The sequence below is a fragment of the Candoia aspera genome, chromosome 2 (genome assembly GCF_035149785.1).
Source record: "Candoia aspera isolate rCanAsp1 chromosome 2, rCanAsp1.hap2, whole genome shotgun sequence".
Lineage (NCBI taxonomy): Eukaryota > Metazoa > Chordata > Lepidosauria > Squamata > Boidae > Candoia > Candoia aspera.
Window position 1 is genome coordinate 241,643,462 of NC_086154.1, and position 27,197 is coordinate 241,670,658.

The window sequence follows — 27,197 nt, forward strand, 5'->3', positions numbered from 1 at the left end:
GCTGGGAAAGGCTTTGTAGATCAGTGTCTCTGTTGTTGATGACAGTTCCACTAATACAATGAATTCTTCAGTGCTAATAAATCAAGTGTTTTTCAAACTCGGCAACTTTAAGATGTGTAGACTTCAACTCCCAGAATTGTCCACACATCTTAAAGTTGCCGAGTTTGAAAAACGCTACAATAAATCCTTTCTTCTTTCCTTTGCCTTTCTGTTAGGATAGCAGCATAAACCGCTGAGGTTTCCTGAGAGTTACATGAGCCCCAATTCCCCTGGTAATAGCATTCCAGAGCTTACATGCTTACTGGTTCCTTAAGGTGCTTTCCAATACTGTATTTCTCCTTCTCTAAAGACAGGTAGAATATAGATGGAGGCTCATCTCCAACTTGACCTGTGGTGGTAATACATAAATCAGTATCATCAGTGGCCTGAGGATAGCTGACCACAAATTGATTGATGCAGGCGGTAGAATGCCAACGTTTGCACTTTTCTGTATGTTATGATGCAATGCACAAACAAATTGTTCTTGTGCATTTAAAATCCTTTTACTTCCATGAGGTAAAAATCATTTGCAGAAAGCATATTTTTTTTAAAAAGCTATGTACACAAATGTGTATATGTGTCTAAGAACGGATATGAATTTTTTTCAGGACCTTTTTTTAAAAAAAAATGAGGAAGCAAGACAGTAAATCTGAAATTGGAAAAATGTGAAATACTAAAATTGAAGATGGCTGCTGGGCTAGTTTTATTATAGCTTCCCCTCCTGGTTTTAATGCTCTTATTTTAATTTTATTTTTATATATTATGTTTCAGTGCTATTTATTATTCATCAACCTGATAGTTTTTGTTAGCACCTAAATGCTGTAAATAAAACAAAATAATAACCTCCTTCCTGACGTAGTGTTTTCTAGGTACAGTGTACGTAATTCATTTTTTTCTTTATTGCATTAAATCACGTGAAGCCCACTTGCAGTCTTTATACTTACCCAGAGATTGTAGTACTAGCAAAACAATCCTGGGATAGGAATGGTAGGCATGGTGCCTCCCATGTACGATAATATTATCTACATGAAAGTAGCATCTTCACTATCTGAAACTGCATTTGCCTAAAATAAACTCTTAAGTATTACAATAAATTTCCTATTGTAATTAGTTAATTGGATTGTTGAAAACAGGTTCTAAATCTGTCATTGTTTTGTTGAAAACAGCTTCTGGCCAAGACTTCCTATCTGTAATTTAAAAGCTGGAGTCCCAAATGCCAGTTGCTAGTTGCCCAGTTTCCACAGGGTGGCAGCAAATGTGCAGCAGAAACAAAGCAGGTCAAATGTTTCTGGAATGTCCAAAGATAGGCCTGACTCCTTGGGAAGACTGCAACCATTCCAGGTCTGAGTATGTGACACGCTGAGATGCTGCCAAAGCGAAGACATTAAGAAGCACTGGCTGCTTTCAAAAGTTGTTACTAAATGATAACGTTTGATGTGACAAAAGTGGAAAACAAACACTTGACTGAGAATAATCATATGAACACTGGTTGCTTTTAAATAAAATGTAAATACAAATGAAAAGAACTTGAATTTAGTTTTGTCCAGCTCCATCAAGTCCTTCTTCTAATGCAGCTCCTGACATGCTATTTAAAAAGCATGGACAGCTTTTGATTACGAAGATGTTGACCACTTCTGCACCAAATTAACCAGCCTACCAAATCTCTATTGATGTTGGAGGAAAGATGTTGAGTGGTTGAAATTCGGAACATTTTATATAATAGAATAAGTAGAATCCCAACGATCAGTTGCATTAAACAGTAGTGTTGTGTGTGTGTGTGTGTGTATGTGTGTGTATGTGTGGCAGATTGATGAAACACTCCTTTCCTGTGTGCATTGTGATGCACATAGAAATCTGCATTATTCTAATTCAACTTCATTATTCTGTTTAAAGCAGCAAGAATCTGCAGATGCCACAGGGTAATTCTATCCAGTTTGGTCAGACTTTGGCCTTTCCTATCCAACTCCAGGTTGGACCTCTCAAATTAATCAGTGCTGGGTAGCCCTCTTATTTACTGCTGTAGCAAAAACAAGTTAAATTGGCATGCTGGAAATTTAGGAAGAATTTCAACTACAGTATATTGCAGTAGAGCCACAAGGCACTAAAAAACTAATGCATTATTTGAGAACTTCTGGGGAAGAAATGGAGAACTAATGACTGTGGTGGAATGAAGAGCCGGCAAATGGACTGAATCTTCGTAATTGAGCCATCTTGCTCGAACCACAGTTGGTGCCTTTGAAAGAACACTGGGTTTGCATACTTTCTTCTCTAATCACTGTAAGAAATTGCTTGTTAACTGCTTTTCAGCTATTAGGAACCTTTGGATCAACAAGTTTGACAGCACTGGGTGAGTTTCCTTCAATCCTTAGGGAAAGAAAGTTTTCAATACAAGTTTTCAATACTTTTTTGGAATAAACAGCAAAAGGGTGATTAGAACATTGATTTTGGAAAGTTACTGGACTTAGGGGCCAGTTCAATTTGAAATAAGATTTTGAAATTAAGTATAAGAATCCTTACCATGGGAAAATGCTGTGGTTTTGAATTCTTTAAAAAAAACATGTTAGGATGGGATTTTGAAGGTTGGATACTAGAGGAAACCAGAAGGAACTCAAGATTACAATTAAAGGAGAAGAATACTTAAATTTTACTTACTAATACAATATGAAGCAAAATATTTTAACATTGGACATATTGAAGGATATTTGTGAACAAAGGACCCAGAAGTTAATTTTAAGAGGGTCTGCCTCTATAGAGAAACTGAGTTTAAAAGATGTTATGGAAATGGAACAAGTTTTACCAGACAACCTGAGACTGATCTGAAAGCGGATTTAAAAATGACAGACTATAAGAATTATATGGAAAAAGTTGTTAAACTAGATATACAAATGAAAACAGTTGATGTTTTAATAATTAAAAGGGTTATACAAATAACAAACCCAAAGAGTGATCTGAATAACTTTCCTATATTGGATTTACAAAAGAGACTTGTTAAAGTTTTGAAGAATTTTGTGAGAAGAGACCAATGAAAAGAAATCAAGTTCTAGGACATTATTTGAAGGGATTAAAGATCAAGATTGTTAAAATTAAAAGGAAGGAATATAAAGTTGATTTATTTGATCAAGTTTAAAATAGATATGTTGTTATCTCTGGTAACCTTTAATGGACTTTTGCTGACATCAGGACTGAAATGACAAGGCTTTAAGGATTTGTTTTTAGATAACAGATGGGATATGTGAAGAAGAGATCATTTGTTCTATTTTAAAGAGAAGGTGATAAGTTACTAAAACTGTTTAGACTTGTGATGAAGAGGGAAATCATTTCTTTATTCTTTTCTTTTTCTTTACTATATTCTATTTGCTTCTTCCTTTTCTATTTTTCTATTTTTTCTTTTCTGTACTTTCTATTTTTTCTTTTATTCTATTCTTTTTTAGTTTGTATTAGTTTGTATTAGTTTTTATCTTTTTAATTGTAATGTTTAATAAATTTACTATATAAAAAAAAAGTGCATTATTTGGCATGGAAACTGTGAGTGGAGCTATGGAGAAGGTTGCTTTAATGAATACTGAACTCCGGGGCACTAGGCATGCCAGATTTGCAAAACCTCAGAGGGATTCTGGGAAGAACTGGCCATTGTTTCTTCTGTTTTTGGGGCATTCTGCCTGTGCATTCTCCTGCCTACCATTGCACGTGGGATTCTAGTTCTCCCCAGGAATGCAAGAGAAGATGGATGAGTGACTGCTGGGTCATTGGTCAGAGAAATAAATGTTGGTGCTTTAGCTAATGGCCTGGCATATTCTCAAGAGAGTTGGTTTGTTTAATGGATTCATTCTATTTCCCCCTTACCTCTATTTTTTTGAGCCTGCCTTGCATGGTTGGCCACTGAGCATGCTCACTCCTCACAAAATTGTTTTTTGCAAACCTTCAGGCTTTCACAAGCCTGTTGATACCTTCATCTTGTGTATGGATGATTAATGTTTTGGCTACAAAAGGATCCATACTCAGACAATGAATCAATTATTAATAGGTTGAATTGTTACAGCATATAACATACAAGGGTTGTATAGCTATGTCTCAGTGTCTTCTGCCTTTCAGCGTCTTCTAAGTTATGTCTTGAAGCTTCTGTCAGTGAGCCCTTAACATTTACTAATACCACTCATTTGTATGAAAGAAGTAAAACAAGGAACCAGGTATGCAGATAAATAGTTCTGATAATATTACGTTTAATAGTAAATAATTTCATAAGCACAGACTCTCAAACTCTTTTCTAATACATATGAACTGGAAGTCCACTAAGGAACTTCTAGGGGTTGCTGCTAGGAGGAACAGCTACAGAATATCTGAAACTGCCTTCCTAGGGGTGAGACTTCAGTTCATGTAATTCATGAACTAGCATGATCACAATATTTAAAAGAGATGGTTGCCTTTCTTGCCCCTAGTTACCTGACTCTTTTAGGTGGAGAAACCAAGAATCGATTGTGGGGCTGACATAGTATAAGACAACCTTATACTATGACCTTTCCACTACATGCTTGGAGAGATGCTTCAGCTTATTCTTTCAGAGTGACAAGTTCACAGCTACATTCTTTCCTGTATCTTACAGACGTTGATCATTGAAGAAAATAGGGGTTGCCCATCAAGCAGAGGAAACATCAAGTTCTGTGAGAAAGACAAGTGCCTTTGGAAAGGCATGGGGCACCTTCTTTTGAAGGTTAATGATATGCGCCCATTTGGCAGTAAACCTTATACCAACTTTAACTCCTAATATGCTTTCTCCCACTTGAATGTGCTACAGCTCCCAGAATTTCCCAGCTAGCATGGCCACTGCTGAAGTTTAGGGAGTTGATCATAGAAGTAGACTGCATTAAGATTGGGCAAGGTTGTCTTATACTATGTCAGTTCACAATTTAAAAAAAACACTTGATGTTTGGCTATGCTAGGTGTCAGTACTAGGACTTAAGTCAACATCAGGTTGAGAAATATAATCTAACATCTCCTTAAATAATTATACTTAGAATATTAGTCATAGTAATAACCAACCAAGTGCCACAACATGACCTTTTGTACCGAGTTTCTTAGATCTTTTTTCAGTGAGTCATGATCTCCTTTGTCATGTATCCAGATTGTTGTGTAGATCAGGGCACAAAAAGTGGTGTGATGTGAGAAGCCATTTCTTGAAATGATACATGGGAACTAAAACCAACAGCATCATCTCTTCAGTGAAGTGGTTTACGTCTTCATGGTTCCTGTGGTTACAGAGTTTACTTAAAAAAACACCCTGTAGACAAGATGAATTGGTTTTGCAAATATGGAAAGCATTTTCAGGAAGAAAAAAATGTTCAAAAACTTTATAGTAAATGACATTGCAAAAATGGAAACCATGGATAGAAGAACAGAAAGTTTCCTGAAGCTCCAACTTAATGGCATTGCAAAAACATTAATTATCTGAATTAAAATAAATATTTGGCTTAACTATGAATATCATTTGCTGCAGCTAACATTTCTTGTATATATAGCCAACCTGTTAGAAGAGTTCATTGGGCAGATAATGAAAATAATACTTGCCTTAAATTCTTACTGCCCTGTATATATATTTCTGGACTTCCAAGAAGCATCTGGAGATCCACAAAGGTTCTATAAGCACCCCTAAAAGTTGGGGAGATAAAGTGTCAGGAAAGTCAAACTGTGTTATCAAATTTTAGTTTGGAAGAGAGGCATTGGTCCTCATTACTCCCACCTCCAAATTCAACAGACCATCAGCTTAACAAGCATCAAATGCCACATAAAGGTTCCAATTAGAAGTTATTTTCCTGTCAGTTAACCAACAGGGACTAGCACTCAGTAACACTGGCACTTTAGGGTGAAGGAGGTTGTAAGATACAGTTCCCTCAGTTTGAAAAACAGTGTTTACTCCATAAATATCTTGCCCATGTAAAACATTTATTTGTTTCCTTGTTGAATTTTAAAGGTAACGATTGTAGGAAAAGTTGTAACTTTATTACTGTAGCACTGATTTCCCCAAATTGGTGCCCTTCAAGTGTGTTTTGAGTACAATTTTCCAGAATCCACACGGCTTGCAACTGTGTTGGTTAAGAACACTGCTGAAGAGCATCAGGTTGTGGAAGGCTGCTATGCCAGGATGAAAGACAGACCTTATAGGAATATCTTCCTCAACAATGACTTCTTGTTTCATTTAAATTGAGGTATTAGCTGTACATATATGTATGAATCATAATAAGAGTTGTGTTGTATTTTATCAAAACTCCACCATTCTGTTTTCCCAGTGTCAAGCAAGATGTCTGTTGAAGCCTTTAAGCAGGACACAAACACAGTGCCATCCACCAGTTGCATATTCTGTAAGCAACTGATGCCGAGTATTGGAATCTCTTTGCTCTTGGAAATAATACAAAGCATTCATGACTGGTAGTTAGCTATTGATAGCCTTACCCTCTTTAGCTGGGATCTATGGAGATGAGCACATGCAAGTAGGATTGCTAAATTTGCTTTCCCTGGCATGTCCTTATTGCTTTCGGTATTACTACACCTCTGTAGCACGACTTCGATTCTAGCGAACTGGAGCACTGAAAGCCAATGAGATGCTGGATGGTTTGCTTATGATGTGAGTATTCCTCACAGTCATAGCTGACATGTAAAATTGGGTTATCTCTTTGCTGTATGGGCTTCTCTTGGATCTTCCTTTGGGATATAAATTATCATCTTAAGAGCATAGAACATTTAAGAAAATTTTATTGTACATCTTTAACAATAGAATGGTTTGGTTATCCTCTGAACATACTATATATCCTCAGGTTGCAAGGATGGAAGCAAGAATCATTGCAATGTTCCTGGCATTTCAGCTGACACGAAAGACTGTTCAACACTGGACCCAGAAACTAGGTTTCACATCACTGCTTTACGCAATGACTACTCTAAATTGGTATTAAATATCCTAAAATATAATTGTGAAGACTGAAATGTTTATATCTTCTGTCTTAAGAGAGGCATGGTTAAAATGTATGTAACAGCCATAGATGGTGTAGGGAACTGTCATGAGTGCCGTTGAGCTGAAGTCATCAGCGCAATGGCACACATGACAATAGCAAGGAAACAGGAGAAGGGGCTCAAGATAAGTAGCCATCAACTCACAACGACTAACGGCCAACAAACAATAACTAAACGGATCACGGAGCACACCCGAGCCATCAGCGCCAATACAACGGGGATCGCCCAGCTGACAGCAATCACCGGATGAATAGAAAACCCGATGATGGGCGATCCCGGAACGCCAGCGGGGCCTCACAACCCCTCACCCACCGGCAGGGCAACGTATTGGACAAAGGGGGGTGACGTGACCGCGAGTGAGGGGGCGCTGACCGGCGCGGGGTATTTAAACCCCGCACCGGCGCGCTCCTGTCACTCTCAGCTTTTTTCTTCCGACGCTGTAACTGCGCTGTGAATAAACCAGAGCCTGATCCCTCAAGCCAGTGTCTGAGTATTATTCAGAGGCAGGCAGCGCATGACATAAAGCTGAGAGTCATAAACTCAGCCTCGCCGAGCCCCACCGGACGACAACGAGCCGCGGGAGGAATAGACGGCGAGAAGACCAGCAAGATGAAGCCGGAGCGACGCGGGCAAGGAGGGCGAGCCGCGCGGCAAGAGACAGAGGAGGACCGACCAAGGCCAGAGGCACCGCGGACTCCCGGAGCCATGGACGCCCACCCCACCCGACCCGAGCCTCAGCTCCAACCCCAAGGGGAGATGGCGACGGAGGCAACCCGACCGCGGGAGGGAGCAGCATGCCTTCCGAAACCAGCGGAGGACCCCGCGCCCCACATCGCACCCCAGCAACGGGCGTGGAGCGACAGCCCAACGGCGGTCAACACGGAGGAGGACGATGGAGACACCCAGCAGACGGCGGAGGAAGCAGACCAGCGGCAGAGGGAGGACGAACCCCGCCGGCCACCCACCCCCACTGACGCACCAACGGAACCGGCCCCAGCGGCGGCGCGGACTGTGGACAAGGAGGCACGAGCTGAACTCGCGGCCATGCGGGCTCAACTGACGGAACTCCGGACCATGCTCCAGTCGCTTATGCCCCCCGCGCCACCCAACGACGTCCCCGCGCAGGCCCACACCCCGAGCGAAGCACCGAACCCCCACGGGCCAGCGGAGGGTCAGCAGACGGCACAGGCGGACGACACCACAGACCGGGAAGCGAGAGGCAGGGCCGCGCAAAACGCCCGGGCCCCAAAGGACTTCCCCATCTTCTTCGATGGGAACCCCACGAAACTCTCGTTCTTCGTAACGAACGCCAGGGAGTTCATGGGGAGGCACGGACACTCCTACGACTCCAAAGCCGACAAGATCGCCGCCGTGGCGATCAAACTACAAGACAGGGCGGCAGACTGGTACGTCCAACTGTACGAGTCCAGCTCCCCCGCCCTCGCCACCTTCCCTGCCTTCATCAATAAGATGAAAAACTACTTCGAAGACCCCCTAGCCAAAGTAAGGGCGAAAAGCGCACTCCAAAGACTTAAACAGGGCACACGCACGGTCCCTGACTACGCCCTGGAGTTCAAAGCCCTCGCGGGGAAGGTCAGCGACTGGTCCGAGACCACCCTGCTGGAAATGTTCAAAAGGGGGCTCAATCGCGACGTTCTCCAATGGGCCCTCTACTGCGACGACCCAGAAACGCTACACGGGTGGATCCACCTCGCGGGGAAAGCCGAACACGCGCACCGCACCTTCCTCATGACAACCACGGAAGACACAAACTATGCCGGAAAAAAGGTACCCGCACCACACGTGGGGATGGCCGGCCCCATATACCCAAAAAAGAAATTCAATCGGGAGCCCTGCGGGAAGTGTGGCAAATTAGGGCACAAGACGGTGGATTGCTTCGCCAACCGACCGCCGACCAGTGCGCCTAAACCCACCCCGAAAATTAGCCCCAAACCACCCAACCTGGGGCCGCCCCCTCACCGCCGAATGACCGTGGCCACAGCGACACCAGAGGAAGGCTGGGACGCCTACTGGGGGGAAGACGATAACGTAGACCCCGACCAGCCGGCGGGAAAAGCTCCCCGCCTGCCCTGAAACGCGTTGCGAGGCAGGCGGTGGGACAGCAGCGCGGACCACCTCGACGGAACGACGAAAGCCCCGTAATAATGGCGGCAATCAAACTCTCTGCCGGCAACGGAGCCACCACGGCCGTGGCACTAGTGGACTCGGGGTGCTCAAAAAACCTCATCCACCCCGACCTAGTCGCCAAACTCGACCTCTGCTGCTTCCCCCTCCCCACGCCGCTGGCATTCCACCAGCTGGACGGCTCCACAGCGGGAGGGAAACCAGCCACGCTGCAAACCGAGCCGGTCACCCTGCAAATGGGCACTCACACCGAACGCACATCGTTCGTCGTCACTCACATCGGACGGCCCATTGCAGTCCTGGGGATGCCATGGCTCGCGACAAACAACCCGCGCATCAACTGGGAGACCCGCACCTTCACATTTGGCGACGGCGAGTATCGAGCACCAGTTCCAGCGGGCAGAACCAACCCCACTGTAGGACGAGCGGAGGCGACTACACAAGACAACGCCGCTACCACAGCAGACCTACCGGAACAATACGCCGACTTCTCCGAGGTCTTCGGAGAGGCAGAAGCTGACCAACTACCCCCCCACCGCAAGACGGATTGCCGGATCGACCTACTGCCCGACGTCCCCTTACCTAGACCAAAGATCTACTCGATGACCCCGAAGGAGATGGCAACCCTCCGGGAGTTCATCGATAAAAACCTAGACAGGGGATTCATAGAGCCAGCATGAGAAGAAAGACGGCACCCTACGGCTCTGCACCAACTACCGGGGCCTAAACGCGGCTTCCCTGTCCAACAAATACCCCTTACCCCTGGTGAAGGACATGCTCGCCCACCTGTCCACGGGCAAAGTCTTTTCCAAACTGGACCTTCGCGAGGCGTACTATCGCATCCGAATCAGGGAGGGGGACGAATGGAAGACTGCGTTCAACTGCCCCCTAGGCGCCTTCCAGTACAAAGTACTGCCCTTCGGACTCGCGGGGGCCCCTGGGGTGTTCATGCAGCTCATCAATGAGGTACTGCATGAACATCTGTTCAAAGGGGTCCTGGTCTACATCGACGACGTCCTTATTTACACAAAAACGCACGAGGAACATGTGACCCTAGTCAGGCAAGTCCTCGACAAGCTCAGAAGGGCGCAGCTCTATGCCAAGCCGACAAAGTGCGAGTTTCACAAAGCGCGCCTAGACTACCTGGGGTACCGAATCTCCGGGGACGGCATAGAAATGGACCCCGCAAAAGTCGAGGCGGTGCTAAACTGGGAGCGCCCCCGCAACAGACGCCAACTACAGAGCTTCCTCGGATTCGCGAATTTTTACAGGTCATTCGCCCGGGGGTTCGCAGAGATAGCCCTCCCCCTAACGGACCTCCTCAAAACCAAAGGGGTGGGGGACACCCGACGCGCCAAGAACCTGGGCACAGTGCTGAATTGGACTCCCGCGTGCCAGGCTGCATTCAACAAGCTGAAAGCGCTGTTCACTACGGAGCCAATCCTCGCGCACCCGGACCCAGAACGGCCGTTCGTGGTCCAAGCCGACGCCTCAGACTTCTCCCTGGGGGCCATCCTGCTACAGAAAGACCCCACGGGGCTCCTGAAACCATGCGCCTACCTGTCAAGGAAGTTCTCCGAGACAGAAAGGCGATGGCACGTCTGGGAGAAAGAAGCCTTCGCGGTGAAATCAGCGCTAGAGACATGGCGACACCTACTCGAGGGAGCCACCCAACCATTCGAGGTCTGGACCGACCACCGGAACCTCGAGGCCCTACGAACGCCCAGACGCCTTAGCCCAAAACAGGTCCGATGGGCCCAATTCTTCAGCCGCTTTAATTTCCAGCTGAAGTTCATGCCGGGCAAAAAGAACTTCCTGGCCGACGCCCTCTCCCGACTGCCCCAAGACGAAGAGCCTGCCCCAGACACCATTGGGACGGTCCTATCCGCCTCGCAACTGGGGATGGCCGTGACCACCCGAAGCGGCGCTCGGAGGCAGCTCGACTCTACGGCGCAGCCGACGGCGGGACAACCGGCGACCGGAAGAAGCCAACCGCAACTACCAGGGGGAATGCGCACGGACCTCGCCGCCGCCCTCAAAACCGACCCCTGGTTCCTGGCAAACCCCGACAAGGTAACGATGGCACAGGACCTAGCATGGGGGGAAGGCAGAATCTACGTCCCGGACTCGCAACGCCAGGCGATCTTGCATAGGTCACACGACGCCAAACAAGCGGGACACTTTGGGTTCCTCAAGACCCTACACCTAACACGGCGTCAATTCTGGTGGCCCGCGCTCAGGCGAGACGTAAAAGCATACGTGGCGTCCTGCCCAACGTGCGCTAGGGCCAAACGGGCACCAGGCAAACCCGCGGGGCTATTACAATGGGTGGCAGAACCCTCCCGCCCATGGGAGGAAATCTCTATGGATTTTATAGTGGACCTCCCACCCAGCCAGAAGAAAACGGCCATTTGGGTGGTGAAGGACTACTTCTCAAAGCAGGCCCACTTCATCCCCTGCACGTCGGTCCCATCCGCACAACAGCTAGCCAAACTCTTCCTCATCCACGTGTACAGGCTACACGGATGTCCCGCACGTGTGGTGACCGACAGGGGCACACAGTTCACCTCCAAATTCTGGCGGGCCTTCCTAAAGCTGACGGGGACCCAACAGGCCCTATCTACGGCCTGGCACCCCCAGACGGACGGAGCCACAGAGGTTCTTAATGCCACCTTAGAGCAATTCATACGCTCATATACTAACTATCACCAAGACGACTGGGCTGAACTGCTCCCGTTCGCCGAAGTCGCATACAACAACGCCGTCCACACGAGCACGGGGAAAACTCCGTTCGAAGTAGTCTCGGGGCGCGACTTCGTCCCCATACCGGAGCTACCTCAACCCCCGGAACCCCAGGTGGACGCTAGCGACTGGGGACGGAAGATCGCGGAATCATGGCCAATAATCACGGCGGCGCTGAAGGATGCACAGGCAGCCTACAAAGAGCAGGCCAACAAGCACCGGCGCCAACAACCGACGTTCCAAGCGGGGGATATGGCCTACCTATCCACCAAGTTCCTAAAGTCAACCCAACCCTCGAAAAAACTGGGGCCTAAGTACATCGGGCCGTTCCGAGTCACCCAAATAGTGAACCCGGTAGCAATACGCTTGGACCTGCCACACAACCTACGGAGACTCCACCCGGTGTTCCACACCAGCCTCCTGAAACCGGCAACCACCTCTCGATGGCACCCAAGCATGCCACAGCCCTCACCGGTGATGATCGACGGGCAACACCACTTCGAGATAAGGGACATACTCGACTCCCGCAAGCAACGAGGAACTCTACACTATCTGGTCAGGTGGAAACACTTCCCCCACCCGGAATGGGTGGCGGCGCACAACGTTAACGCGCCTGACCTAACCAGAGCATTTCACCGGGCATACCCCGACAAGCCACAACCAAGGTCAGCAAGCCGTCCCCTGCAAACCCCCCCCCCCGCAGGCCCCCCCGCCTCCCGTGCCCCAAGGGAAAGGGCCCCCCCAAGCCCGCGACTTGGGTGGACCTCCCCCCCCGGGACTCCCTCCCCCCGCCCCGGGCCCACGAGGTGGTGACAAGCGTTCGCCAGCACCCTCCCCCCGCCCCCCGGCCGCGGGGGAGTGGCAAGCAAGTCAACAGGGCAACCTGGGGGCAACGCCCAGGAGATATAACAAAGGCGACGCACTTTAAATGGAAAAAAAGAAGGGCCCTACCTGGAGCTGATAAGCACCCGACCAGCCACGCCTCTCTCCTCGCCGAACTGAGCCAAACAAACAGGGTGTGGCTGGAGCATGCGCACGCCAGGACGTGACCCGGGCATGCGCACCATGGACACACCCTGGGAAGGCACGTGGTAGAGGGAGGAGCAAAGGGAGGGGCGACAACTACTCCGGCGGGAATTTTGAGAAAAAAAAAAAAAAGTAAGTGCCGTTTTGACAGCTCCACCAAAAAAAAAAAAAAAAAAACCGGGGGGGAGCACTATTCGGACAGGGGGCAGTATGTCATGAGTGCCGTTGAGCTGAAGTCATCAGCGCAATGGCACACATGACAATAGCAAGGAAACAGGAGAAGGGGCTCAAGATAAGTAGCCATCAACTCACAACGACTAACGGCCAACAAACAATAACTAAACGGATCACGGAGCACACCCGAGCCATCAGCGCCAATACAACGGGGATCGCCCAGCTGACAGCAATCACCGGATGAATAGAAAACCCGATGATGGGCGATCCCGGAACGCCAGCGGGGCCTCACAACCCCTCACCCACCGGCAGGGCAACGTATTGGACAAAGGGGGGTGACGTGACCGCGAGTGAGGGGGCGCTGACCGGCGCGGGGTATTTAAACCCCGCACCGGCGCGCTCCTGTCACTCTCAGCTTTTTTCTTCCGACGCTGTAACTGCGCTGTGAATAAACCAGAGCCTGATCCCTCAAGCCAGTGTCTGAGTATTATTCAGAGGCAGGCAGCGCATGACAGGAACTGCATGAAAAAACAAACATAGCAACTCATGAGGAAACCACAAGTTTCATATTCTGATATATAATGCATCCTACAAATCATAGATATTCTCAGAGCTCTTTGAGATGCATATTTTATTTTGAGATTCTGGTTGAAATAGGGTATTTCTATTCCTTGTTTTTAAGAGAAAAGGAAGAACAGGACTATTAGATTGCTGGAATTCATGAAAGCTTTACTTGATTTGGGGAGATTCTCTCTCCCCAGCAGCCTCCCACAAGAGGGATCTTAACTCTCCATGAGGGTTTTGGTAGGATGCAGCTAAAAAGGACAGTCTGCTGGACCTGACTCCATGTGACTTCATTTACATGTTCCTGTAGTTTGCTTAGCAGTGGGAGTGGCTTGCAACTGTTTTCTCCCAAGATGGTTTTTTCCCACTTCTTAGTTTAATTTGCATCACTGGAATTCCATGATGGTTTCCCACCCAAGATAACTAACTTTTGGAAATTGGGGGAGGGGGGAGAGAGATAGGTGTATATCCTTAATGTGAGCTTTCTTTTATTCATTTGCCTCAGGATCCAAAACAATGTCTTTAAGTGACTTGAACCACTGTTTATAACCACCTCTGAATCTGTGATATCACTAATACCACAGCTAAGTCATGTCATTTAAATTCCTAAACTATTGCCTTTTCAGTATCATTATTCCTTTCCTTATTAGGAAGTTATGTATTGCAAATATTTATTAGTGCATACTCTATCACGGACAATGTTCTTAGTCTATAATTTCGGATTCAAACCAGTTTTCCATTTTCTTCCATATTTCCCTCACTTGTGGCAGTTTGTGGAAGACCAGTTTTTCTTTGATGTAAAGCTTCCGTTCTAGACTTTGAAACAGTCTGTGTACATTTTAAAATTCACAGAAAACCAAGCATTATCAGTTGCGGCCTCTTAAAAGGGATCAGTAGGGAAAACCTTAGGTAAAGGTAAAGGTTTCCCTTGACTTTCAGTCCAGTCGTGTCTGACTCTAGGGGGCAGCGCTCATCTCCATTTCAAAGCCAAAGAGCCGGCGTTTGTCTGTAGACACTTCCGTGGTCATGTGGCCGGCATGACTACACGGAACGCCGTTACCTGCCCGCCGAAGCGGTACCTATTAATCTACTCACATTTGCATGTTTTCGAACTGCTAGGTTGACAGGAGCTGGGACTAGCAACAGGAGTTCACCTCGTCACGCGGATTCGAACCGCTGACCTTCCGATCGGCAACGTCATGAGTAAGGATGGCGAGCAGGGGGCTCCCATCCAGACTGTCAAGCGCATGCGTAGCACTGAGGAACTGTTCAGCCATTCAAAGAGACACAGATCGGGACCGCCTTAACCCTTGGGGGTTATATGTCTGGGTTTTTCCCACGCTTCTTCAGTTTGTTAGGATTCTTGTTAAGTACTAGTAATAAATATTAGAGACCAGTTCATTGTCTCAGTGTGTTTCCTGGTTGTTAGGACATCAATCCTAACAAACTCATACTCCCATCGAAAGAGGGAGGAACAAGCAATTAAGGAGATACGTTTAGAAATGTCTTCAGAAAACCAAGAAATGCGACTCGCCATCCAGCAATTGGCAGCAGCCCTACAACAACACCAGCAACAAGTAGATCTCCAGATCAACACATTACAAGCTGCCATGCTACAGCAGTTACAACAACCAGCTCCGATTAACCCACAACCGGCACCAGCAGCAGCAGCAGCAGCAGCAGCTCCACCAGTAATGTTGAGATCCCAGGGCAGTCTACCAGAGAAATTTGGAGGAGAAGCAGGACAGCTGAGAATCTTTCTCACACAGTGTACTATGTTCTTCGACAGCAGACCCGCAGAGTTTCCCACAGACAGAACCAGAGTCACCTTCATCCTAGGCCTGCTGAAGGGACCAGCTGCCAAATGGGCTATTCCCATGGTGGAGAACAACGACCCGATTCTCAACGACTACCAGAACTTTTTGGCAGGGTTCCGAGCACACTTTGACGACCCCATCAGAGAAGCCACGGCCAGCCGGGAAATTCGGAGGCTCAAGCAAGGTAACAAGAGGGTGGGACTCTACATTGCTGATTTCAAGTTGTTAGCAGGAGATCTGGACTGGAATGAGAGTGCATTAAAAGACCAATTCAAACAGGGGCTGGATGAGGAAATTAAGAATGAATTGGTGCGCCAGGGAACACCAGCTACGTTAGAAGCCCTATATCAGCTATCGGTGGTCATAGATGCCAGGCTAGAGGAGCTTAGGCAGATGCAGCCGGAGAAGCAAGACCCTCAGAGCATTTTCAGGATTTCCAGCTCTCTCTGTAGCAGCCTCTCACTCAGCACAAGAGGAGCCAATGCAGATTGGGGCAAGCAGGAGACTGATTTCCGAGACTGAGAGGCAGAGAAGGAGAGAGAGAGCCCTGTGTTTCTACTGCGGAGCCCAGGGGCACATGGTGAGAGCTTGCCCAGCGAGAGACCAAGCAGCCTTAGTAAGACCCCCAGGGCAGGCAGCTGAAACAAGACCCATCCCCGCCTCTGTTTCCAATCAGGGAAACTCCGTTGGTCTCCCTCCAAAGAGCTCAGCAGGGAGACCATCAATCAATTGAGAAGGGCTCATTCCGAGGATTCCAGGCAAGCCTTTTACTACTTACCAGTAAAAATCCATGTCAACCCAGAGCACCAGGTCAAGCTAGAGGCCCTCGTGGATTCTGGAGCTTCAACTAATTTTATTGATGCGCAGACCGTACAAGACTGCAACATCCCGACCAGAGAATTACCATGCCTCATAGAAGTGGAGACCATTGACGGCCAGCCCCTCAAGGCAGGGCCGATTAGAAGGCTCACAGAACCGGTGCAACTGACAGTGGGAGACCACACTGAGTGGATCCAGCTTTATGTTACTGCATCGCTAAATGTGCCAGTAATCCTAGGCACGCCTTGGCTGAGGATCCACAACCCGTTGATGAACTGGACTACAGGAGCAATCTCCTTCCCAGCTGAGGAATGCCAGCACCACAAGATTCAAGCCGCTCCACGCTCTCCAGCAACCAACGCAGTCACAGTAGCAGGGGGAGTCCACTTGCCAGCCAAGTATGCAGATTTTGCAGACGTTTTCAGCAAACAAGAGGCCACAGCACTACCCCCCCATAGGGACTGTGACTGCACCATTGAGTTGATACCAGGAGCCAAGATTCCAGCAAGGAAACAATATCCCATGTCCCCCAAGGAGTTAGCCACCTTAAAGGATTACTTGGACTCCAATCTCCAAAAGGGGTTCATCCGACCATCTACGTCCCCAGCGTCTGCTCCTACCTTCTTCGTACCAAAGAAGCCTGACCCGTTGGCACCTGCAACCCAGGAGACACCCATGAGAGTGGTCCATGACTTCAGTTTTTTAAATAAACAAACAAAGAGAGAATCCTATCCTCTGCCCTTAATCTCGGATCTGCTAGATCGCTTACAGAAGGCACGCATTTTTACCAGGTTTGATCTCAGGAGTGCGTACAATCTGATCCGGGTGAAAGAGGGGCACGAATACCTGACTGCATTCGACACCAGGTTTGGAAAATTTGAGTACCTTGTTATGCCCTTTGGCTTGTCTAATGCAGGAGCCATATTTTCCAGATTTATGAATCACGTTTTTGCTGATTTACTAGACAAGTACATGGTCGTTTATCTAGATGACATATTAATTTTCTCTGAGGATGCCACAACTCACGTAACCCATGTACGTAATGTTTTGCAAAGACTAAGAGAGAACAGGCTGTTCGCCAAGCTAGAGAAGTGTGCCTTTGATTTAACTGAAGTACATTTCCTGGGCTATATAGTATCCACAGAAGGCATATCCATGGATCCTGCTAAGGTCCAGGCAATTCTCTCTTGGCCACCTCCCCGAAATGTTAAAGATATACAAAAATGGTTAGGATTCTGTAATTTTTATCGCCGTTTCATAAGAAATCACAGTGACCGTACCAGACCATTTACACAGCTCTTGAAGAAAGGCTCAAAATTCATATGGGGGGAGAGGGAGCAAGCAGCGTTCCAGGAATTGAAGCAGCTTTTTGCTTCCCAACCGCTCTTAAGGCACCCTGACCCCACGAAGCCATTCATAATGTATTCAGATGCTTCAGATGTTGCCATTGGGGCAGTGTTTTTGCAATATACAAACAAGGCAGAGAATACATTGCTTCCTTGTGCTTTTTTTTCACGCCTACTCTCACCAGCAGAGAGAAACTATGATGTTTTTAACAGAGAGTTGCTGGCAATTAAAGCAGCATTCCAAGAGTGGAGGCACTGGCTAGAAGGGGCGACCTTTCCTGTGAAAGTTTGCACCGATCACAAGAATTTACAGCTTCTACAGAACACCAGATCCCTCACCCCACGCCAGATCAGATGGAGCCAGTTTTTCTCCCGTTTCAATTTTGTTATTTCTTATGTGCCCGGGGCGCAAAACTGCTTGGCAGACGCCCTGTCTCGATCCTTTCAGGCAAAACCCCCCACTCACCAGGAAGTACAGGCTGCTATATTACAACCTCACAACTTTGATCAGCCGATGAGGAGGAGCCAAACAGAGAATTTAGCAGCAGACAGACAAGCAGAGGACCTATTTTCAAGAGCCAGAGCTCAGCAGCAACAGGACCCGTATGCCAGGGCCAGGATGGATGACCTCCAGAGGGCCCCGCAAGACACTGCCTCCCCATTCAATGTGGAGGCAGGAATCCTCTGGCATAGTGGGCGATTGTATATTCCCCCTTCATTGAGGGAAGAAGTACTGAGACTGTGTCATGACCACCAAACGGCAGGCCACGGAGGCGTTTTCAAAACTCTCCATAGAGCTCTGAGAGACTACTGGTGGCCTAAGATGGTTGCAGACATTAAGGGGTACGTTGCTTCTTGTCACACCTGCAGACGAGCCAAGCCTCTCCCAGGGAAGCCCACAGGACTCTTGCAACCCCTACCCACCCCCAGTAGGCCTTGGGATATGATCTCCATGGATTTCATCACTGATTTACCCCCGGTCCAGGGCCTGACTTCCATACTGGTGGTGGTGGACCTTTTCACAAAGATGGCACATTTTATTCCTTGCAAGGACCTCCCATCTGCACCAGCCACAGCGCAGTTGTTCATAGACCACGTTTTTAGGTATAGAGGCATGGTGAATCACTTGGTGAGTGACAGAGGCCCACAGTTCACTTCCAGGTTCTGGAGGGCCCTTTTCCAGTCATTAGGGGTCCAGATCCACCTGTCATCAGCGCATCATCCTGCCAGTAATGGGCAAGCCGAAAAACTTAACCAGTGGTTACAGCAGTATCTCAGGTGTTACACCACTTATCGGCAAGACAATTGGCCAGCCCTGCTGCCCATGGCAGAATTTACTTATAACAACTCTGTGCAGTCATCTACCCAGATGTCACCATTCCAAGCGCTCTACGGGGTTAACCCTCAGGTGTTGCCCACCTCCTCCCAGCAGGGAACTGTTCCAGCCGCAGCTGATTTTCTTAAAGAGCAACAAGCCGCACAGGAGTTGTTAAAGGAGCAGCTGAACAGGGCAAAGAGTGCTTATAAGAGAGCGGCAGATGCCCACAGGCAGGAGGGGCCAGCGATTGCAGTAGGAGACAAAGTGTGGCTCTCTACCAAGTTTTTGATCTCTACCAGACCCTCCAAGAAATTGGACTCTAAGTTTGTCGGCCCTTTCACTGTGGTGCAGCAGATAAATCCAGTAGCTTATCGTTTACAGCTCCCACCATCCATGAAGGTCCATCCAGTGTTTCACAGAGCCTTGCTAGCCAAAGACCCTCCCCCAAGTAACTTGCGATCACAACTACCCCCCCCCACCTCCAGTAATTGTGGAGGGAGAGGAAGAGTACGAAGTGGAGGAAATTCTGGACTCTAGGAGGAGGGGAAGGGGCATCCAATATTTCATACACTGGAAAGGGTACCCTGAGGAGGAGCACACGTGGGAGAATGCCAGAGATGTACATGCTCCAGCATTGGTTCATCGATTCCATCAGCTTTTCCCTCACAAACCCAAGCCTCGCATTTTACCCGAGATTCCTCTTTCGCCTGAGCAGGCCGAAGAGGCCCAAGCTGAGGAGTTTGTGAGTGTGTATTTCCCCCCGCCCCCACCTGAAGCCTCGACTCCAGTTACAGAGGAGGTGGGGGAACCACAGCCCTCAACCTCGGGCTTGCATTTCCCAGGGGGGAGGGGGGCTGACCCTGCTAACTCTCTAGATGTTTTCCAGCAGCAGCCACCTGGCCCGGAGGCGTTATCGGATTGGGAGGGCAGCACTGCTTCGTCCTTGGAGGAGTTGTCCTTTGAAGATTTGCCTTCCTTGCCCAGTTCCCATGGGACTTTACAAGCAGATAGCACATCTTATCAAGACTCTGGAGGGGAGGGGGCTGAAATGGAATGTGAATCTGGAGGGGAGGGTGATGTCATGAGTAAGGATGGCGAGCAGGGGGCTCCCATCCAGACTGTCAAGCGCATGCGTAGCACTGAGGAACTGTTCAGCCATTCAAAGAGACACAGATCGGGACTGCCTTAACCCTTGGGGGTTATATGTCTGGGTTTTTCCCACGCTTCTTCAGTTTGTTAGGATTCTTGTTAAGTACTAGTAATAAATATTAGAGACCAGTTCATTGTCTCAGTGTGTTTCCTGGTTGTTAGGACAGGCAAGCTCAGCAGCTCAGCGGTTTAACCCGCAGCACCACCGCATCCCCGCAGGGAAAACCTTACCCATGAATTTATTTTAATTATGTTTTTTCTTAAATATAAGAAGCTTTGGGGGAGAGTAATTAGTAATTCTAATTACTAATAAGGGAAAACCTTACCCATGAATAATAAGGGAATAATAAGGGAAAACCTTACCCATGAATTTATTTTAATTATGTTTTTTCTTAAATATAAGAAGCTTTGGGGAAGAGTAATTGGTAATTCTAAATTGGTATGTGGGTAATATACAACGATCAAGGAGAAAGTTCAATATTCAAAGCAAGAAGTCAGACTGAGGGCATATCTAGCAAAATTTTCTAGCACAAGGGTGTATCTAGGTCAAGAAAGTCTACAGGGAAACATGTTCTGCTCAAAGGGAATGTGGAGCAGATGAACTTTCAGTAATATTCAAAGAAAAATGTTGCATAATATAGTTGATTCGGGAGGGGACCCGAAGGAGAAATGGCAGAAATGTGGATTGTAAGCGTGTGAAAACAGAGGAGCAAAGATTATGAGCTGGGAAGTCCTGGAATGCAAGAGAAAAGAAGGCCAGAACATATGGATAAACATCTGGTGGTGGATCTAGGAGCTGACTGGAAGTTAGGAAGCTGTTCTTATTTTAAGAACTGCTGGACTACTGTATCCAGATAGGATAAGGGGTCACATGCCAGGTTAGAAGAGACTGAGATGGACAATGGTGCCACACCACTGAGGAATACTTTTTTTCCCTTTTATTATATAGTTGTAAATCTTGATACATTATCTTGTTTCGATACAATGATATTTATACAATATTAATTAATATTATTGACGTTCTATTGTTTAGATAGAAGCATTGGAAATAAAGAAATGTATTTAATTAAATTAAACAGTGTAGGATGTTGATATTACAAGCATAAAATAATTTGACTTTTTCATCCTACGTTGAATATAATGTTAAAAAAAAAAGAAACTGCTGCAGATTATATCAAAGTATTTGTTATTCAAGAAAGGTTTCAATCTTGAGCTGGTTACCTAGTATTAAAGTTTAGTGTTAATCTATGATCTAGACTATTAATAGTTAAATAGCACTTCTGTTATTAGAGTGTCTGCAAAGAAGTGCACCCTCAAATAGCAGTATTTGAGGTTAAGCTTGTTCGAATGATATTATTTTTCTACTTATCTTTAGATGAGTCATGTACCATTAATTCATACAACAACTCTGAATGTTAGTTTCATTTTCCAGCAGGGTTTTAGACTTCACATTGCAAATTAAAAGGCAACTAAAAGTTATCACATATTGTTCTATGGGATTAAAAAGAACCCAGTCCAATGTGCTGAATTTCCTTGTTATTCATCTCATCCTGTTGACACTGTTTTTCAGTTCTTTCCTAAATTTTGTATCCCATTCTCCTTCTCATGCTGCTCCAGAATGGCAGAAGGAAGGCAATATAGAGAAGAGAATGTATCGGCTCAGGATGGTGGGAATTGCAATTCAACACACTGGGAAGACTCTAGGCCAATTTAATCTCTCTATATTGCTCATTTAATGTTGGTCTGTGCCTATGTGGTATTTACCAAAGGCGCATAAGTGGCTGATATTGGATATAAAATTCTTTCATAATAAATGATGTTCTCTGCTGTTATCCACAGTGGCTCAATGCTAGGATATATGTGTCACCATGATATTCAAATAGCTCATTATCACATTGGGATGCTTCAACAAAGCAAACAAAGTGTTTCTGGCTTATGGTGGTCCCCAGATAGTAAACTTGTGGTTCTAGTGATGGTCTACTGAATATCTGGCCTGATAAGCTCAGTGTGATAATGTAGGGTAGGCCATTGACCTTCATACACCATTCCTCTGCAGTAAAGGTAGGTTCAAGATGAAGTCTGATTTTTACATTTTGATTTATTTATATGTTTGTATATTGCTCCCTATGACAAGGCAACTTGAAGTGGTTTACAATAAAAACAGAAGCAAAATGCAAGATAATGTTGCTTTATACTGTTTAAAACAGGTGGTAGGTGCCTTCTCAATTTCAACAGTGAGCGTTCTAGAACATGGGAGCCACCACAGAAAAGGGCTGCCTGAAAGCTTTTGTGGTCCCACATTGCTTAGGACTTCATATGTCATAACTAAAACCTTGAATCTGACTTTTAGGCTGTTAAAGACAGCCATTGCAGTTGCTACATCAGAGATGTATGGCCAGGTGCATCACTCAGGAACCTGGCCACCATATCAGCTGCAGTTTCCAGACCAAGTGCAAAAGTAGCCACACAGAGGGTGTATTACTGTAATCTAAAAGTGATGTGACTATACATTTGTGCCATCTCTGTGCAGAAAAGGAGATAGATGGTATATTGATTAAGACTGGCAATAGACACTGCTAGCCACGGAAGTCATTTGGACTTCCAATTACTATGATGATTTTAGGAGCATCTCCAAACAATGTATCTGCTCTTTTTGAGTGCAACCCCAATATTTATTTTCAGTCAGAATACACATTACTGTTTTGTACTAGAGTGACCAATTGGAAATTGCTATTATACAATAGTTATACAATAATATTTGGTGCCTTCCAGATGTACTAGACTTCAACTTAAACAATTTGAACACAGCTAGAGGGCATCAGATTGGGGACGGTTGCTGTAGAACTTTTCGGTAATAGCAATTTGTTCAGGACCAGAGAACTTGCATTAAAAAGTGACCCTGCTGGTTCTGGTGCTGCTTCCCTTTCATCAGGCAAGGAGGTGGTACCCATGGCAATTAGCAGTCATTGCTACTGGAGGAGGCGTGAAGGATCAGTAGTTGCACATCTGGAACATAAGCAACATGAAGCAACCTGAAACTGCACACAGTGGATCTCAGGTGAATGCATAAGGTTTCTGCAGTGCATACTTCAGGCCAATGCGTTCACCTGTTACAGGCATTCTTCCATTTATTAAATAGTTCCATATATCAGGAGAGCGGAAGCTGCTTGAAACTTAAAGTCTGAGAAGGAATAAAAGAGCAATGAGGAAGAGCTCTCACTTTGTGTGAGTGCTGTTAGCAGATGTTGCCCAAGGGTCATTCATGTGAAGCATTTTTTTCTGAGTGGGACCAGTGCTTGATCGCAAGGTATTTTGCATATTCAGTTCATGAGGGCTGACAAATTTATTGTACTTAATTAATAGGTAATTTTAGACACTGGGTTTAATGGTTATTTATTTATTCTCAGGGTCTCTTTGGACATCACGTATGCTACTTGAGAATAAACAATATTTTCTTGAAAAGATAAATACCTATATAAAATAAATAATAATAAAGTTAACTCCTGCAATTATGTATATGTCTAGATGCCTACTACATCAGTAAAACCTTTTTCCTTTTTAAATAAGATCAAAAAGGATCTTACCCAAGTCCAACTGGATGTCCATGCAAGCCCAAGAACAGAGTTTACTGCTGCCTCCGTTACCTGCTGGTCCCTTGGAGATCATTTGGGTGGCCTTTGTTTATGGGGCCCCAGACTTTGCCCCATAGCTAAACCATTGCCCAGGGCTACCACAGCTGAGCTGCAAAAATCTGGAATGCTGCTAAGTGGCAAGAAAAAGATGCAGGAAACTCTAGCTCCTTTTTGCCATCTAGAGGTCATCCAGATTTTTGCAGCCCAGATCTCATCACTGTACCATTGCATATGGAACCCAATGGCCCACAGGCTGCATGTTGAAAACACTTCACTACCTTCCGCCAGTTCTGCGCTTGATTCAGGCTGGCTTGCAGTGGTGTCTGCAGGGTGTGGTCAAGGAACTCAAGATGGCAGCTGTGACAGTGCAGTTGAATCTTTGCCTGTTTTTCATGTGCTTAGTGTGTGCGATGCACATAAAAAAACATGCTGAGCTTCAATGGCACTATCACAGCCACCGTCTTTACTTTTTTTACTATAGCCTGTGGATACTCCTGACATCAGCTGCATTATATTCGTGCTTCTGCTTTGCCTTCCTCCCCTCTTTGTATTTTAAGGAGCCCCAGGACTAGAAGCACAGCTTACCTGCCCATCTTCTGAGCAGAACCAGCTCCTCCTCCCTTTTCTTATTTTCACTATTTTTTGCCTTGTGTAGTACCAAACTTTAGCAACCATTTAAATGAACAAGAATCAAAACCAGCCTGGAATTATGTAATGGGTATACTGAAGCCATTAGGGACAGATTGTCATGGAGAAAATCTATTTATCTGGTCGCTAAGTGTCGACGGTGACTTGGTGGCACATAATCCGTCAGTCAGTACTGAAGCCATGAGGGAGCATGAAATACATTTAGGAAAGTCAGAGTTCTTTGGGTTCAACATCACTCAAACTATTAAGTATCTTTAATATGTAGCTTTCTATTACATTGAAATATAGAAAGTTCAGCTAAAACTTAAAACAAATTCAGATACCGTAAGTGCTTTGGCCAAATACACCAAAATAAAAGTGGCAAAGACATTCCTGCAAGGCAGCAGATATCCAACCAGGCTGGTTGCCTAGCACCTGGATTGCGATCATGTGGCCACAGGGGTGCTATGATGGCTGGAACTTCAAGGATTGATTGTAAATACAACTCGTTCAACACCGTCACAAGTTCAAACGGTTGCTGAACGAGTAATTGTTAAACGAGGACCACCTGTCTATCTCCTCTTCCTTCCTTTTCTTCTCAGGTATAGGTCACAATGGAAGAATTTTGCATATGGCACTGAGCCCAGAAGGAAACAGAGTTTTTACTGCTGCAGCTGATGGCACAGCTTCTGTCTGGAAATATAGGATTGTGTAAGCAAGCCAGTGACACCTTTTGAAGTGTGGCTGCTTCTTCTGATAAAGATGCATTATCTTTGTGTTGGTTTTTGTAATAAGGTAGCACAGGGTGCTGCAAAGGATTGTAATAGGACATAGAAAGCTATGCATGCTATACACACACTCCATGGACAACATTCATATATGCTTTTTCTACATGATACCTTTGGACCAGGGCCGCAACTAGGGTCTGTGTCACCTGGGGCAAACACGGATTCCACGCCTATTTTGGCACCCCCCCCAGCATGGTGCCCGGGGCACGTGCCCCAGTTGCCCCCCCCCTAGTTGCAGCCCTGCTTTGGACAATGTCCTAAGCTTGCTGAATGTTAACTTAGATTATTTTTTTTCTGGCTTAAATGATGTGCGAGCCAGCAAAATCTGCAGGGTGAATCAAAATCTGCAAGATGGCAGGCAGTGTCATGACATGCCCAGCATTAGGCACACACAGAGCTTTGATTTCAATGCTATGCCCACCATCTTGCCAATTTTGATTCCCCGCCCCCAAAGATGCCCATGGTGTAAACCTTGCCTGTTAGTTGATTTATGGTTCAATACATTGTACCACCCAGGAAAAAAATCTGTTAATTCAATGATTAGATAAAGCATGTGATGTGAACATTGTCCATATATATATGCAACCATATGAGAAAGGGTCTAGTTCAAAACTCCACTCAAGCATGAACCTTATCTTGGATCGGTCATCACCTTTCAATCTAACCTACCTCACGGTGCTGTTGTAAACTTGGGATGGGAATTAGTGGGTGGCTGTGTTGCATTGTTTTGAGCTTTCCAGAGGAAGAATGGATTAAAAATATGGCACGTAATATCATAATATACTATGTGATGCCTTTCTAATGTGGAATGTTCTGCAAGTTTTTATGTGCTATTTTTACTTCAATGTCCAATTAAACAGATGTGGAACCAAGGGGTGGAGGGAGGGAATATTCAGCCATCAAAAAGAGCTAATTCAGGTGATCACCTAAGTCCAGAGCTGTTTTTGTTTTCTTTGGGTTGCAAACTCTTCTTGGACATAGTGAATATCTACAGTACTGGATTGTGGATTGCAGTGCCTGACCCTCAGAGTTGCATCTGATGCAACTGACTAGCTTTCAGTGCTATGGAGGGAGGGAGGGCCATCTGAACTGAGGGGCCCATCATATGGCACTACAGGTAGTCCTTGCTTAATGACCATTTGTTTAGTGATGTTCGGACTTACGATGGTGCTAAAACTGACTTACGACCGGTCCTCACACTTAGGAGCATCACAGAGTCCCTGCACTCGCATGATCACAATTTGGGTGCTTGGCAACTGGTTCACGTTTTTGACCATTGCAGTGCCCTGTGATCACATGATTGCCATTTTCAACCTTCCCAGACAGCTTCTGGCAAGCAAAATCAATTGGGAACTGCGTGACTTGCTTAACAACCTTGTGGTTCCCTTAATGCCTGCCATGATTTGCTTAATGACTGCCACAAAAAAGGTTGTAAAATTGGGTCAGACTCGCTTAATGACTGTTTCACTTAGAAACTGAAATTCCAGTCCCAATTGTGGTCGTTAAGTGAGGACTACCTGTATATTGTCAGTCACTTTATTCTTGTCTATCCATGTGGCTTTCTTGGTAAAATACAGGAATGATTTATCACTGCTTTTTCCCATGTGGTATGAAAAGATGCTTTTTCTGTTGTCATTGTAGTAGTCATCTACCTCTAGCATCTGTATTGCTGCTGTCCTATATAGGTGCTTGCTTGCTTTAGCTGGGCCACTGGGATGACCTTCATGCCTTGGGTGACCCTGCTGGGAATGTTCTTTACTCATCCCTCCCAGGAACAGCCCCCTAAATCTCATTTCAGTGGACTATGGAATCCCTAATTCTGCACAGAAGCATCTGTTAACTAACTGGCCAAGATCCTGTGGAGCTGTAAAAAAAAAAGCCACATTCACTGAGGGTACCAAGGAATGCTTTTGACCGTGGTTCTTTATGTTGCTGAAAAAGCTGCATCTCAATTCCAGGAAGCCAATATTTTTCTTCATCAAGGTAGTGTGAGGAGCACAGATGAAAGATGA

The 27,197-nt window shown here is 46.1% G+C and overlaps 1 protein-coding gene across 1 annotated transcript; it reads left to right on the forward strand.

Moving 5' to 3' along the window:
* The first annotated feature begins 467 nt into the window (after window positions 1–467).
* Window positions 468–25,112, forward strand: CDC20B (cell division cycle 20B). Its single transcript, XM_063293161.1, is given in 6 exon segments — window positions 468–489; window positions 1,206–1,316; window positions 21,956–22,093; window positions 22,096–22,199; window positions 23,071–23,185; window positions 25,000–25,112. Coding segments are annotated over 6 exon segments (603 nt in total).
* Window positions 25,113–27,197: the final 2,085 nt, after the last annotated feature.